The 14,781-nt window shown below is 58.8% G+C and overlaps 1 protein-coding gene across 2 annotated transcripts in view; it reads left to right on the top strand.

The window, feature by feature from the left end:
* The window catches only part of IGHMBP2 (immunoglobulin mu DNA binding protein 2), a 55,832-nt gene that overhangs the window by 10,207 nt on the left and 30,844 nt on the right, over positions 1-14,781 (top strand). For both annotated transcript variants that reach the window (XM_028118016.2, XM_028118015.1), the window contains exons 7-14: positions 1,941-2,088; positions 4,534-4,708; positions 7,040-7,222; positions 7,538-7,656; positions 8,173-8,267; positions 9,203-9,326; positions 10,148-11,047; positions 13,245-13,417. In XM_028118016.2, the coding sequence (XP_027973817.1) occupies positions 1,941-2,088; positions 4,534-4,708; positions 7,040-7,222; positions 7,538-7,656; positions 8,173-8,267; positions 9,203-9,326; positions 10,148-11,047; positions 13,245-13,417 (1,917 nt within the window). The remainder of the gene's footprint in view (positions 1-1,940; positions 2,089-4,533; positions 4,709-7,039; positions 7,223-7,537; positions 7,657-8,172; positions 8,268-9,202; positions 9,327-10,147; positions 11,048-13,244; positions 13,418-14,781) is intronic.

Here is a 14,781-nt window from a genome sequence, read left to right as displayed (position 1 = left end):
GACTGCTTTCGGCTCAGGTCATGATCCTGGAGTCCGGGGATCGAGTCCCACATCGGGCTCCCTGCTCAGCGGGGAGTCTGCTTCTCCCTCTGACCTTCCTCCCTCTCATGTGCTTTCTTTCTCTCTCTTTCATTCTCGCTTTCTCAAATAAATAAATAAATAAATAAAATCTTTTTTTTTTTTAAAGATTTTATTTATTTATTTGAGAGAGAGAGAGAATGAGAGATAGAAAGCATGAGAGGGAAGAGCGTCGGAGGGAGAAGCAGACTCCCCGCTGAGCAGGGAGCCCGATGCGGGACTCGATCCCGGGACTCCAGGATCACGGCCTGAGCCGAAGGCAGTCGCTCAACCAACTGAGCCACCCAGGCGCCCAATAAATAAAATCTTAAAAAAAAAAGAATGTCAGATATCAGGACTGCCCATTAAAAAAAAGCTCTCTCCCAGTTTTTGGTTTTTTTTAAAAGATTTTATTTATTTATTTGACAAAGAGAGACACAGCGAGAGAGGGAACACAAGCAGGGGGAGTGGGAGAGGGAGAAGCAGGCCTCCTGCCGAGCAGGGAGCCCAATGCAGGGCTCGATCCCAGGACCCTGGGATCATGACCCGAGCCGAAGGCAGACGCCTAACGACTGAGCCACCCAGGCGCCCTTTCCCAGTTTTATTAAGAAATAAAGGACTGTCTACTTTTGGTAGAAACTTGTACTCAGCGTGTAATAGGGACTCAACTGTTTTCAGAGTAGGTGAGGGATCATCTTAAAGAACACATCTCTCTAAGCGTCCCCTAGATCTGGTCATGTTGGCTAGGTAATATTGGCAAGAAAATAAAAATTCAAAAACTCGTCCCAATTTTTGGTCCGTTTTACACTCTGCCTGTGGGAGAGAGGCAGTGGTGACAGGTTACTTGGAGATTGGAGAGGTATTTTTTTTTGGAGTCCGATGTGGGGCTCGATCCCAGGACCCTAGGATCATGGGATCATGACCTGAGCCGAAGGCAGACGCCTTGGAGAGGTGTTTTATCTTGCAGTTAGGTACTTTGGAGCTCGGTGGTTCTCTGATTGGCACTCCCCGTTTGCTCGCTGTCAGCTGGCCTCACGGCCTCACGGTGGTGCCCCTCCGTGTCCTGGCCCCACAGGGCTGGGGCCATGAGTCAGCCTTCCTGTGGGCGTGGAGTAGCGGGATGGCGCTCCAGATGCCTGCGTGGGCCCAGCAGAGGTGGGGGCAGGATGAGGCATGTCATTTGAGGGTAGAGGGGGTGTAGGAGTGCACACGGATGGTGTTGCCTCCACCACAAACGTGGATGACTGCATTTCTTGTTCCCGTTGACTCAGTGCTTTTCAGGGTCTTCTTCTCCATAAGGGAGGCGCAGGAAGACCCTTCCAGTCAACCCTGCCACACTTTGTCCTCCAAAGGAGAAATCACAGGTTAGGAAGGGTGTCTTTTTTAGTATTACAGAAAGTCAGGCCTTAGGTCAGCATTTTATAGGTTGAAGAAAATTTGTTACTCTCTTGTCAAGCGTGGACTAACAGCTGAAGTGTAGTCTCTCACCTGGAAGCAGCTGGAACCCAAATCCTGGGATGGCAGGTGCTCCTTCTTGCCCAGAGCATGTGCGGTGACTCTGCGCAGGGGAGGGTGGGGTTCAATTTCTGGTTTCGTCTGAGTTACAGTTCAAACCGCCGCGCGTGTCAAGGGCCTGACTCTGCCCCTCTGCTTCTCCCTGTGCGGGTGAGGCCGGCTGGGAGGCCGCAGGGGTGCCGGGCGCTCGCTTACCTGTGCGGATCTGTTGCTCCTTCAAGACAGGTTTCGGACGTGTTAGTGGCTCTCGAGAGACTTCGTGAAGTGGACCAGCTGGTTATAACCAGAAGCACTTCAAGAGCACAAGAGAGCGAAGTCAGTGCAGGGTTGTGTGCACATACTTATGTGTTCTTGGCTTTCCTTCGTAGGCGAAGAACAGGCAGACCCAGGATAAGAGAGAGAAGAGTAGTGTTTGGAGTGAAATCAAGCTGTTGAGGAAGGAGCTGGAGGAGAGGGAAGAAGCTGCGATGCTGGAGAGCCTCACGTCAGCAGCCGTGGTGCTGGCGACAAACACAGGTGAGGGCAGCAGGTCCTGCCTGCCGCGGCCCCCCCCGGAGGGGCCGGGAGGTGCTCTCCCTTCCGCAGTCTGCTGCGGGGGGCGGAGGTGTGTAGAGTTGTCCGGAAACAGTGGGTAGGATCCACCAGTGAGTGTTCCTTGTGAGGAGGTTTTCAATGAGAAGCTCCGTTTGTTTCACTGATATCAAATACAGGGATGTTCAGGTTTCCTCTTCTTTAGCGAGTGGCCGTCTTCAAGGAGTTTGTTCATTTAATCTAACTGATTGCACGCACAGGTCAAAGTTGTTCATACCCTCCCCTACTATAAAAACTGTATGTGGCATCTGTAACAACAACACTGGTTTCATTCCTGGATTAGGGATTTGGAAATCGGGTTTTCCTCCCTCCCCAGAGCTTGCTGTTACTCTTTCGTTTGTTCAGTGACTTTGCTGAGCTGATTCTGAAAGGCCTGTATCGTCGCCCCGGGTGGCTTCTGAAGCCTGCCAGCTTAGGGGGCAGGAAGGACCCCACAGAGTCCCTCCTGCTCCGGAAGCAGCACATCTGCCGGGCTTGGCCAAGGGGGCTCTGTGTGTGTGTTGGGGCGCACTTTTTACAACTCTTAGGCCTCACTTCCTGTTGTTGCGGAGCCAGGGGTGAGCCATCCGTGAGTGCTTGCGGCCTCCTCGAGTCTTGCACGTGCATGCACACAGCCTGACGAGGTGTGTGGCCCGCCGGGTCCCTGGGGACAGGCTGGAGCTTTCCTAAGCCCCCATGGACATCTCGCTCCCCGACTCTTCCTTGGAAGCTTTCTGGTTACCTCTTGTTCACTCCAGCTGTTATGAGTTGCCTCAGAGACTCTGATGGTTTTGGGCAAACGCCTGGGGGAAGGGCTGTCTGCATTAGGGGAGTTCCAAGTCAGGGGAAATACAGTCCTGAGAGTGGGATCTTCTGGGGAGCCGGCAGACAGCCCCAGTCACGGCATTTCTCTGGGAATGGGGCTTCAAGGGAGTTCTGCCTCCTCGCTGCGGGTTTTTCCCATGATTGCCGGCTGTTGGTTTCAGGGCTCCCACAGAACCGGGGAGGGGGTGCAGGCAGGGCCTTGCCTGTAGGAACACTGCAGAACTCTGTGTTCTGGCCCAGATTGAGCCACGTTTGTTTTTTTTTTTTTTAATTATTACAAGATTTTATTTATTTGAGAGCGAGAGAGCACAGAAGGAGAGGGAGAAGCATACTCCCTTGCTGAGCGGAGAGCCTGATGTGGGACTCGATCCCAGGACTCTGAGATCATGACCTGAGCCGAAGGCAGATGCTTAATCGACTCAGCCACCCAGGCGTCCCGAGAGCCACGTCTTTTAAAACAAACACTCCTTGGGTTGCTACAAGCCTTTAGCTAATTACTGGAGTTCTGAGAAAGTTGATTCTGACAATGCTGCCAGTGTTCTTGTTGCTCTCGTGGAGGGAGAGGGTTTCCAGAGATCCTTCTCCACCTGATCAAATCTTTAAATGTGGTGCTTGCTGGAAATCACAATGCAGCCTCCCCCCCAACTCAGCAAGGTCAGCTTGTGGCCTTTTAAGTCCTCCTGTCCTGTTGGACGGGGAGCTAGAATGGGTCTCCTGGACGTGCTTCTCTTTATGCCGTGAAGTCACATTCATACTCTGAACCTGCCAAGTTCTGCCTCCTCCAGCAGCTTCTCCAGCCATCCTTGCAAACCCCATCCCTCAGGGGGTTCATCAAGACACAGGTCTGAGTCTCAAAGTCATTTGTTAAAAGCTCCCTTCCTGTGGCAGGCACCTTATGTACTTTGTGTTAGTACGTATGTAGCGTATTAGGATTTGGTCATCTTAACGGCCCTGTGAGGTTCAGGTGGTGCCCACGTTTGTAGATGAGGAACAGGCTCAGGGTGGGTGGCCTGCCCGGGCCCACTGCTGGTTATGAGGGTTGGCGTGGGGCCCGGGTCTTGCTCACACGTGAGCTTTTGCCATGGCACGGCTGTTCCAAGAAGGAGCTGGGGCTGTGGTTTTGTGTTGTCAAGTACGCGGGGGCTCTTCCCCTCCCCCCCAGATTGGTGCCCAGTTAATTGTTGTGTGTGTCCAAGAGAACATCTTACGGGGGAATTAATTAAGCTCTAGATTCAGAAAATGGTACAGAAATAATACTTAGAAATCAGACACCCTTCGAAGGCCTTGGTCCCAGCCCCAAGGGGTGATTGATTCTGGTGATTGGGAATGTTGGGGTGGCCCTTGCCTAGGAGTACACTGCCCTACACTGAAACACAGGTGGCCTGGAACAAGAGGTTTTTAATGTTCTTCCTGAGTGTTTATTCCAAGATGCATACTTCTTACACAGTCTTAATGCCAGACTGGATTCTGAACTGACTGGCCTGTCGGTGTCTCTTTCGGTGCGGTCGCAGCCTCTAGGACGCAGCTAGCACCTTCTGTGAAGGCTTACGGTTCCAATTTCACCAGGTGCTTCTTCCGACGGCCCTCTGAAGCTGCTGCCCGATGGCCACTTCGACGTGGTGGTCATCGACGAGTGCGCCCAGGCCCTGGAAGCCAGCTGCTGGATCCCCCTGCTGAAGGCCAGGAAGTGCATCCTGGCTGGAGATCACAAGCAGCTGCCCCCCACCACGGTCTCTCACAAGTAAGAGCCCTGCCCGCGGTGCCCTTCCCCGCCTTCACCCGCCACCCCTTCAGCCCGACCTGCGGCGTCGCGACCAAGAAGCCCTGCAATGCCCTCCTCTGCGTTTCCTGCCCGTTTTATTGCGTGCGCCGGTTTAGGTGTCAGGTGGGTCAGGCCGCGTGTGCCCGAGCTCGGGGGTCGTAGCCGCCACGCACATCTCTGTAGGCTCAGCACCTGGCACTGTGCCCAGTCCGGGCCAGTTGAATGGAGTTTCCCTGGCGAGGCCAGCAGGTCGATGTGCCCATTCCCGCCAGGTGGGGTCCGAGAGACGGTTGCTTCTGTGGGCGGGCCGACTGGCCTCTGGGTCGATCAGCTTCCGGCCTGGCGTGGAGTCTTTAGAGTCCTGACCTCTGGGCACATCCTGCCACCTAGGCCACAAGGAGCGACTCCGTAGGCTCCGATCCTACACGCTGTAGATGCAGCAGCGGTCCCTAGTGTTGTGAGCAAGCTCGGCCGCCCCCAGCCCCGCCTCACCTCATTCCTGCTGCTCCCCTCATCCACTGCTGCGGCCACCCTGGCCTCCTCTGCCCTTGCTGTCGCCGTCCGGACGGCTCCTTCCCGGACATGGGGTGGCCTTGCTGTCCTCCACTCAGTACTCTCTCAGGTGAGCCCCCTTCCTGGCCCCCCGGGACCACCCTGTCTCAGCGCTTCTCAGTGTTTCTGAGCACGCATCCCTCCCCTTCCCTCGCAGTGGTGCGTGTCGGTCTGTCCATTCCCTGGCCGTCTCAACTAGGATGTGAGTCACATGCAGCCGGGGCCAGGGCTGGCCTTGTGTCCGTTTGCCTGGGGCCGCCCACCATCCCCGAGGCGGGGAAGGCCTTCCCGTGCAGGTGGCTGTCTTCTCGTTCCGCTGCCGCCTGAGACGGTCCTCTCCTTGGCCGTGAGTGTGGACAGGTCCCAGTGGACCTCGGAATGCTCCCTTGGTGTTCTCTGATGGCCAGAAGTGGAGCCGTGCTAGCGCGTGTTGGGTGGAACGCCGCCAGAGGGGAGTGGGGCCCCCAGGCAGAGGTGCATTAGGTCAGGACCCCTCAGAGAATCTGGTTCCTCAGAGCGGGCACGGTCCAGGTGGAGATGGGGGGCTACGTTTGGGAAGTTTGTCCTGGTGGGAGAACCGCCCCCCAGGGTGGGAGTCAGCGTGGAGCCTCCGGACAGGGGCTCCGTGGGCGCTATTCAGCGACTTGTTCCGGAGTGCCAGGGGCCCTTGAAAGGGAGCTTTGTCCTCCACAGACCTTTGTGTGGAGAGCGTTTGGATCTGTGCCCTCAGAGCAGGGACGCCCCCTCCCCTGTGGGGGGATGCGTGCTGGCTAGCTCTCTGCGAGCAGTTGGGACTGGGAGTGGCAGCTGCTTTGCTTGTGTCTTTGGTGTGAGTTGTTTTCAGTAGGTGTCTGTACTGGAAGAGGTTGACCACGAGGTCTTACAAGCTTATAGAGCCAGGACCCCTGAAGTACGATGAGGAACTTTCCTTCCGTTTTAGTATCACCGACTCAGCGGGAGGTGGTGTGCCTTCATGGTGAAGAGGAGCGCCAGGCTCCAGCTCCAGGAGCTGCAGCTCACTGGCTGGGCGGCCTGGGGCTGGTCACTCCACCTCTCTGTGTTTCACTCCCCTCCTGGGGAAGTGGGAAGCACAACACAACCTCCTGAGGTTTTGTGAGGATACAGTGAATTAATAGGGGGTAAGGTGTTAAGACGGAGTGAACGTTAGTTGCAGTTATGATCAGCAATGGGTTACTTGTGGCTGAAGTATGTGGGAGTTTAAATAATGGATCTGTAATGGCTTGCTATTGCTACTGGAACAAACTTAAAAAACATGGATTTGTTGTGTGTGGTTTTGAAAGCTGGAGGTCCAAACTGTGTCTCTGTGGGTTACAGTCAGGGTGTTGGCAGGGCAGCTCCAGGGGAGGGTTCATTTCTTAGCCTTTTCCAGCTTCTGGAGGCGCCTCACTGCTTCACCTGGGCCCCACCTCCTTCTGTAAAGCCAGCAGGCGGCGTCTTCAACTCTCCCTCTCGTCGTGTCTTCTGCCCTGACCCTGACCCTCCTGCCTCCCTCTTGGAAGGCTCCACTTCGCCCCACAGTGGCCCTTAACTTCGCACACACAGGTCAGGTCACATGTTCGCAGGTCCCAGGATATGAGGACACAGGCTTCTCTGAGGTGACCACACCCTTAATTTTAGGTCAGAACTTGGTGGGGGCGTTGGGTTCTGAGGCTTGAGCACTGCCTTCCTCCCTGGCCCCTGGTTTCAGGCCGGACTCGGAGACTCAGGCTCTGCTTTCCGGTTGCTGTCTTGGTGCAGGGCTGCCCTGGCGGGGCTGTCGCTGAGCCTGATGGAGCGCCTGGTGGAGGAGCACGGTGCGCGGGTGGTGCGGACGCTGACGGTGCAGTACCGCATGCACCAGGCCATCATGCAGTGGGCCTCGGACGCCCTGTACCACGGGCAGCTCACGGCCCACCCTTCTGTGGCTGGGCACCTCCTGCGGTGAGTGACTTGGTTCTGCCCCACCTGGCCTGCCCTGAGTCCCTCGGGTCACCCGAACCATGTTCAGGAGAGATTTAGAGTCAAAGTCACCTCTGAGGCTAGTTTTCAGGAGGGGAGAGGGGCCTTGCTCTTACACTTGGGGTACCCAGTGTCTGATGTTCTTCACGCCCCTCGTGTTCCCAGTGGAGCAGCCCCGTTCTCCTGTGGGAAGAGCCCGTGCCCAGGGGGGTGACGGGAGATGTGAGTTCTGTGGTTAGGACCTCAGCTCTGCTTTATTGCCCTGGCCTCACGAGTTCAGTCTTTCTCCGTGTGCAGGGACCTCCCAGGAGTGGCTGCCACGGAGGAGACCAGCATCCCCCTGCTGCTCGTGGACACGGCCGGCTGTGGGCTGTTTGAACTGGAAGAGGAGAACGACCAGTCTAAGGGGAACCCCGGTGAGCTTGCTCGGATGGGGCCGGCTTCCTGGCTTACACAGACCCTGAGCTCCTCTTCGTAGAAACCAGAGTGTCTGCGGTTGTCCACCTCGGACGAGCTGAGTGAGGGGAGAGAAGAGGGGAGGTGGGAGCCCGTCCCCGATGAGCTGGGGGGTTCGAGCCGGACGGGAGCGCTCACAGCGCCCTTCTCAGTGGGCGGCACTGGTTCGGGGGGAGGAGTAGGCCTGGGAGCGCGTGGTGGCCCAGCTCTGCCTGCTCAGCCTCGGGTGAGATCCTTACTCACCCACGGCGCCAGCCTGCTGGGTCGCACACTCAGCACTGCGGGGGTAAACTGAGGCTCAGCTGCGTGGCCTGCGTCTTCATTGGCTAGATCTGCAACCCTGCGGCTCAGGGCATTACCCCAGGCACAGTGTAAGATCTGCTTGTTGAATTGGGCGGAGAGCTGAAGGAGCTAGCACGAATGACGGGGATCAACGCGGGGTGACCTGGACTGACAGCCTGCTTGCTGCCCTCCAGGTGAAGTGCGCCTCGTCAGTCTGCACATCCAGGCCCTGGTGGACGCTGGTGTCCAAGCGAGTGACATCGCCATCATCACGCCATACAACCTCCAGGTGTGAGGGGCCACTTTGTGTGTTGGGGCGCAGTCACCCCCAAGTGCCTAAAGGACGGGGGTCATTTAGTGTCTCTGTGACCGTAAACTCCAGGTGGAATAGACCACCTCACGACTGGATCTGGGGCTCACATGACATCAGCAGGTGTCTCCGTCTGTCCCTTGTACTTGCTCTGCCACACCCCTGCCCCATCCTGATGTCAGCTGGCTTCCCTGGTTGGCTTTGTTTTCTGGACAGCTGCCGGGTGGCCCGGGCTGTTTTGGGCTGGCGCCATCCTTATAGGGCTACCCCGGGGACTGCTGGTCCCTTCACGGCATCTCCCACAGGGTCTCAGCTTTGAATCTTATGAGTCTGGCTCAGGTCCCCATCCCTGAGCTGGTTCCTGTTGCCAGAGCAGGGTCCTTGCCCATCTCTGGGCAGGAGGGCTGGCTCTGCTTCCGGGGCTGAGTGTGGGATGGGCAGTTTCTTGAAGGAGGATTGGGGTGCTGCCTGTTACCTGGAGGAGGGGTGGAGGCTGGGCCAGTGGGAGCAACCATCACCTGCTCCTTTCTTTTCAGGGTTTCTCGTGTTTTCTCTCTCGGTGCCTCCGTGCTTATCGGTAAAGCCTGTCTTTCTTAGTGGGAAAACGCAGCTGTAGCAAAGTATCATGAGGTCTGTGGATCGGCTGCCACCCCTTCCTGGTTCACAGGCATCACCCAAAGGGGCGTCTGAGGCAGGTGGCTTGTCACCTGAGCCAGAAGAAATGACATGATGTCAGTGCTGGGGTGTGGGGCCACGTCTGACCTGTTCAGGTGCTGCTTTGTGTGTTCACTGAGCTGTCAGGCGGCGGTCATGGCTGTTCTGCGGTGTGAGGCCCTCTGCTGAGTCCACGGGTGGAGTGTCGAGGCTGCCCTGGCCTGAGCTGAGCTGAGGACCGGCCTTACTTGGTGTTCCAGGTGGACCTGCTCAGGCAGAGCCTTGCCCACAGGCACCCCGAGCTTGAAATTAAGTCCGTCGATGGCTTCCAAGGCCGAGAGAAGGAGGCTGTGGTCCTGTCCTTCGTCAGATCCAATAGGAAAGGTACGTGAGGCTCAGCAGAGTCCTCTGGGGCACCGCAGACGGTGGACTGGGGTTCTGCTAGGGGCTGTGCCGGGCAGTGCGAGTGCGGCCTCTCTGAGCTCGCCGTCGGGCTGGAGGCAGGCGAGAGAGTGGGCAGGGAGTGGGGGGCAGTGGGGCCCTGACGGAGCCCACTCGGGGCCAGTGCCGCAGGGGGCAGGAGTGGTCCCTGGGCTGCTGCGGGGGTGGGGCCCGGTGCTCCGGGCAGAGGGGACAGCACGGGCGTGCGGGTGTGCCCTCGGGGACCGCCTGGATGCCCTGCCCAGGCCGGGGAGGCCCCTGAAGCACAGAGCTTGGTTTTTGGCCTCAAGGTTAGCCTCAGGGCCTGGCTTTTATACTGCTCCGGTTTGTGGTTATTCCTTTTGGTGGTGTACGCAGAAACGGTTTGTCTGGGCCTTGTAAGGCACCTTCAGTGGAAGGCGGAGGACGGATAAGAGAGTGGGGAGGGGGTGGGGGGAGCTAAGGTACTGGAGCGCCCCTCATGCTTTCCCCGCTGCCGGCTGCGGTCACTCTCTGGACTGGGCTGAGGGAGGAGGTCGTACTTGGAGATAAGCGGTGGTTCGGTAGCTGCCACGTCCAGGCCACGTGTGGTTGAGGCAGATTGGGGAGCCCTGGGCGGACGGTAGGATGCCGCGCAGGCGGCGGTGTGGGGGCGGGCTGGTGGCCGGTGGAGGGAGGGGTGTTTGGTGATCCCCTTGGTGATCCTTACTGCTCGGGTGCAAGAGTCCGTTTTCCATTCCTTTGTCTTGGGTCCGCTCTGCCACTCACCCCTGGCTCGTTCCTAGGTGAAGTGGGCTTCCTTGCCGAGGACCGGCGGATCAATGTTGCTGTCACCCGCGCGCGGCGCCACGTGGCGGTCGTGTGTGATTCTCACACCGTTAGCAGCCACACCTTCTTGAAGACCCTGGTGGATCACTTTGCGGAGCACGGGGAAGTGCGCACGGCCTTTGAGTATCTTGACGACATCATCCCTGAAAACTACTCCCACGAGAGTTCCCAGGGCCACGGCCGAGCTGGCGCGAAGCCCCACGGCTCTGCGGCGTTGGCCAGGAAGCCTCCTGGGGGCCGGCCGCGGGAGGGGGCCCAGGAGGCCAGAGCAGCTGAGGGGCTGGAGCGGAGGAGGCCGGGTGGGAAGCCCTCAGGCCCTGAGGTCCCTTCTCAGCCCAGGCTCAACGGAGGCAGCCCAGAGGGAGCCGGGAGCGGAGACCGTGCAGAACACTTCAGAGCCAAGATCGCTGAGTTTGTGGCGAGTGAGAAAACTCAGTTGGAGTTTCCTGCTTCCCTGAACTCCCACGACAGGATGTGGATCCACCAGATAGCCGAAGAGCACGGGCTGAGGCATGACAGCGCCGGGGAAGGGAAGAACAGGTTCATCACTGTGAGCAAGAGAGCCCCGCCCGCCCTGCCAGCCCTGCAGCCTCCAGCAGGGGCCGGCAGCCAAGCCCCTGTCAGGCCCACGGCCCCCGGCCCCACACAGACCAAGCCCCCTCTTGGGGAGCAGAGCAGTCAGGACCCCCTGAATCTGAAGGCCCTGCACCTGGAAAGGCTGCAGAGGGAGAAGAGCAGGCGGGAGCGGCCAGCCAAGGAGGGGCCGGCCAAGGAGTGGCCAACCAAGGAGGGGCAGCAGGCCTTGCGGTCCGGGCTGCGCGCGTTACCAGAGAAGAAGAAGAAGAAAGAAGCAAAAGGTAAGTGGGTTCATCTAATGGGAATACGGGCCTGGTATCCCCTTAACTGGGGTGTTTGCCCCACTTGAAGACCGCTTGTCACCCTCAAAAAGGTTCAGGACTTCTTGGTGCTACTGCCCTGATTCTGCATCTTGCACCTTGTTTTTAACTGGTTTGGTGTGAGCTCCTTGAGGGCAGTGATTGGTTACAGTGACCTTGGCGTCCCCAGGTCCTCAGGCAGGGCCTGGCAGGTAGGAGGCCCTTGGGGTGCACTTAGTGCAGGGGAAGAGCCTGGAAGAGGAGACGAGGAGACGAGGGCAGTGGACAGGAGCCCTCGGGCAATCACAGACCTCCGTGCTGGGCTTCATCCTTGTTCCGCTGGGACCCGAGCGGGCTTATAGGCCCGCTGGCCCGCGTCCCGGCTCCCATCCTGCGCGGCGGTGGCTGCGCACTGGCGTGCTCCATGGGGCTCTCTGCTCTGCCCCCCGTCCTGCACTGTGATTGAGCATCCATGGGCACTGAGCTTGAAGACCTGGATTTTCTGGAGGTCTCTGGGTCATCTCTTCAGCTGTTGTTGCTCTCCGAGCAGGACCACCCAGCCATGCACATTCTCTTTCTTTCATTGAGTTCCCGTGAGCAAAGCTGCACGGGCATGACTCCTGGTCTTAGAAAGCAGCTGCAGGGCCTGAGGCTGTAGCTGATTCGTTATGTGGGATTCAGTGCGTAGCTCCTACGTGCCCAGCTCTGTGCTGGGAAGTAAGGTCACCCCTGCTCTCCAGGGCGATGTTGTGGCAGAGGGAGGAAATGTCACGTGCCTTTCTAAACCACAGCAAGGGGTGGTTAGTACCGTGAAGGGCAGGTGCTGGGACACTGATGGGAGGACCTGGCCTGCCTTCTAGGGGTGTGTGGTGTGCTCACTTGAGGACAGAGCGTCCTGGGGAGACTTTGCCCTGTTTAGGCGATGGTAGCACCACTCAGTTTTGAAGCGTTCATTCAAGCAGCTACCTTCAGAATTCACCCTCAGGCTCCAAACGTGGTCTGTCCAGTTGGTCCCCAGACTCTGCTGAGGTCCCTGCACCTGAGAAGCAGAGGCCAGTCTGAGCAGGCCCCGGGGCCATGGCTGGGGACCCCTTAGGGAAGGGTGCCACTGAATGCATCAGGGGCTGCCTGCCGTGCAGGAAGGCTGGGGGAATGACAGGTCTTGTGGGGTAAGTGGTCAGGGCTCTGTGAGGCCTCATTTCTGGGTTGGGGCCTGAACACTGCGTGCCTGGTCCCTGCGCCCTGTTTCCTGAAGATGCCGGCGAGCGGCGAGCACCTTGGCAGGCCTTGTCCAAGCCTCCTGCTACTGCTCCTGGGCCTCAGCATGTCTGTCCCTCCCCTGCCTCGGGTGCCCGTGTGAGTGCAGTAGAGCCTGGCATCTCTCAGCCCGTCTGGGGAGGTGGGCTAGGGGCACCTCCCCATTTGCAGGGGACCGTGGCAGAGTTGCACCCGCCTGGAGGGACTGACGTGGCCGTGGCCGTGGCGGACGGAAGCGCCGGCAGGCCAGTGGGGCTGAGCTCACGGTTTCCCCTGGGTCCCCTCCACGGCCAACCGTCCTGACCCGGGTGCCTGGCACTGTGGCATGCCGCCGGCACGTCTTGTCTGTGCCCGTGCCCCAGGTCATTGGTGACAGCCACCTAGCAGATGCCTTCCCCGTGTTCCCGCGTGTCCACGCACAGGTGTTTGGGCTACGGGTGTGTGTTTCACAGAACTGCACTTCTACGTGATCTCGTGTTTTTCTTCCGCTTGTAAGCATTTTCTGATAACTTCAAAAGATTTCTACATACCCGGTCAGGAGCGCTGAGGTCCCCTAACATTGTGATCTGCGAATACACTGTGGTTCATCTGAATACGCTGTCGTTTCCCTGGTACGGTTAACATCGTAAGGAGTTTAGATGTTTTGTTGATGAAAGAGGATGGACTTTTCAGGGGCACTTTCCACGCACCGCCAGCCCTTTCTAGGAAGTCCGCACGCGGTCCACACCTCCCGGCAGGGACTGGTTATTAGCTCGCTGAAGGAGGGCCGCTCTAGGCTGCACAGACACCGAGCATGACTGAGGGTCATTTGCCTGTTCACTGTGAACTGAAATCAGGAAGCTGGGTGCGGCAGCTCGGTGGGGCAGCCGTGAGTCTGACGTCTGTGTTCTTCCCTGTTTGAGTGGCCCCTTTCTTCCGCTAGGACACACGGCTGTAGATTTGCCCGGTGAGGAGGACTTCGAGGCCCTGGTCGCGGCCGCCATCAAGGCTGATAACGCGTGCAGCCTCGCTAAGTGCACGGCCAGCGTCGTGACCGTGGGCCAGCTCTGTCTGCACTGCGGCCGCCGCTACTGCCTCAGCCACCACCTGCCCGAGGTACGGCGGCCCCTCCCGGGGTTCAGATGGGGGGGGGCGGTGTCTGCAGGGCTCTGGGCAGATGTGCTCACACCAGCGGTGCCTGGCCGCGAGCACTGGGCATTTCCGATGGACGGACGTAGACCCATGCTTTGTTTTGAATGCATCAGGGTGTGAGGAAGTAAAACGTTATACTTGCCAAGTTGCAACCAATTTTGTGGGAATTCTGGGCAGAGAGGGTCGTTGGGGTCCGTCAATGATTAGCCTAGGGGAGGTGGGAGGTGGGGCCTCTGGCCTGAGGTCTGAAATGGGCTGCCTGCCCATTTTTGTTCATTTCTTGAGCCCATTTGGATGGGAATCTCCTTTGCCAGGCATGGGGAGCTGGGGGCCAGAGCAGGCTTCATCTCTGCCCTGGGGGGGGGCGAGGACCTGTGGGACCTGGGTGTGAGACCACGTCTGGTGCCACGTGCTGACCATGGTGAGGGAGGACCCAGTGTCAAGCTGGTGGCAGGGGTGGGGGCTGGGCTGGGGAGGGCATGTGTGAAGGCCCCAGTGAGGGAGGGCCTTTGTGCAGCTGGGAGCAGAGCAGGAGGCAGGGTGATGAAGTGGAGGCTGAGAAGTCTGTGCCCTGAGCAGTTGAGCCCCGGTTCTGGAGGCTGTGGGAGCCCTGAGGGTTCAGCACCACCATGTTGCTGGAGCCCTGCCTGCAGCACAGGGAAGGCTCAGGGTGAGGCTGGGAGGTCCTGGGGTGGGTCGTGGAGAGCGTGGAGCAGTGGGCTTGGGCCCTGGACAGGTTGTGGGTCATGATGGAAAGGGGAAGGAGGGCCCAGAGGGGCCCTTGGGTTTCTGGTTTGGGCCGATGGGACGTGGCAGTGGGGCTCTCGGAGGCGGGTGGGTGGGGCAGGTGTGGGGGAGGGCATGTGGTGCCTGGGGTGTCACCATCCTGGACGAGCTGCATGGGGGTCCTGGTGGTATCCCGCTCTGGGTCAGGGGGTGTAGCTGCTTGCCAACAGGGAGCTTTGCCACCTCTTAACCTAGAGAGGGCCTCCTCCCGGGCAGGGGCTCCTCTCCCTCCCCCGCCCCTCCTCCCCCTTCACTTGCACGCACGCACACGCTTTCCCCTCCTGACACGCACCCGTGCATGCACAGTTTGTATTCGTGCCTGTTGACAAAGTGTGTGGTGTTTTGGAAAGCTGTTCATCTAGAACGTTTAGAAATCGTCAGGTGCGAGGTTTGGGTGAGCAGCTTGCGTTACTGGCACAGGCTGTGTGGGTCCCTGGTGCGGGGCGGTGGGAGGTGCCAGACCCTGGGCAGCTCCCGCTGCAGGAGCAGCTCCCGGCCCCTGAGAGCACATGTGCCCCATGTGGCCGGAAGTGTCGTGGGGA

The sequence above is a fragment of the Eumetopias jubatus genome, unplaced genomic scaffold (genome assembly GCF_037043125.1).
Source record: "Eumetopias jubatus isolate StellerSeaLion01/CBP00866 unplaced genomic scaffold, mEumJub1_p1.0 scaffold_13, whole genome shotgun sequence".
Lineage (NCBI taxonomy): Eukaryota > Metazoa > Chordata > Mammalia > Carnivora > Otariidae > Eumetopias > Eumetopias jubatus.
The sequence above is the reverse complement of the archived record's forward strand: the minus strand, read 5'-3'. Positions and strand labels throughout refer to the sequence as shown.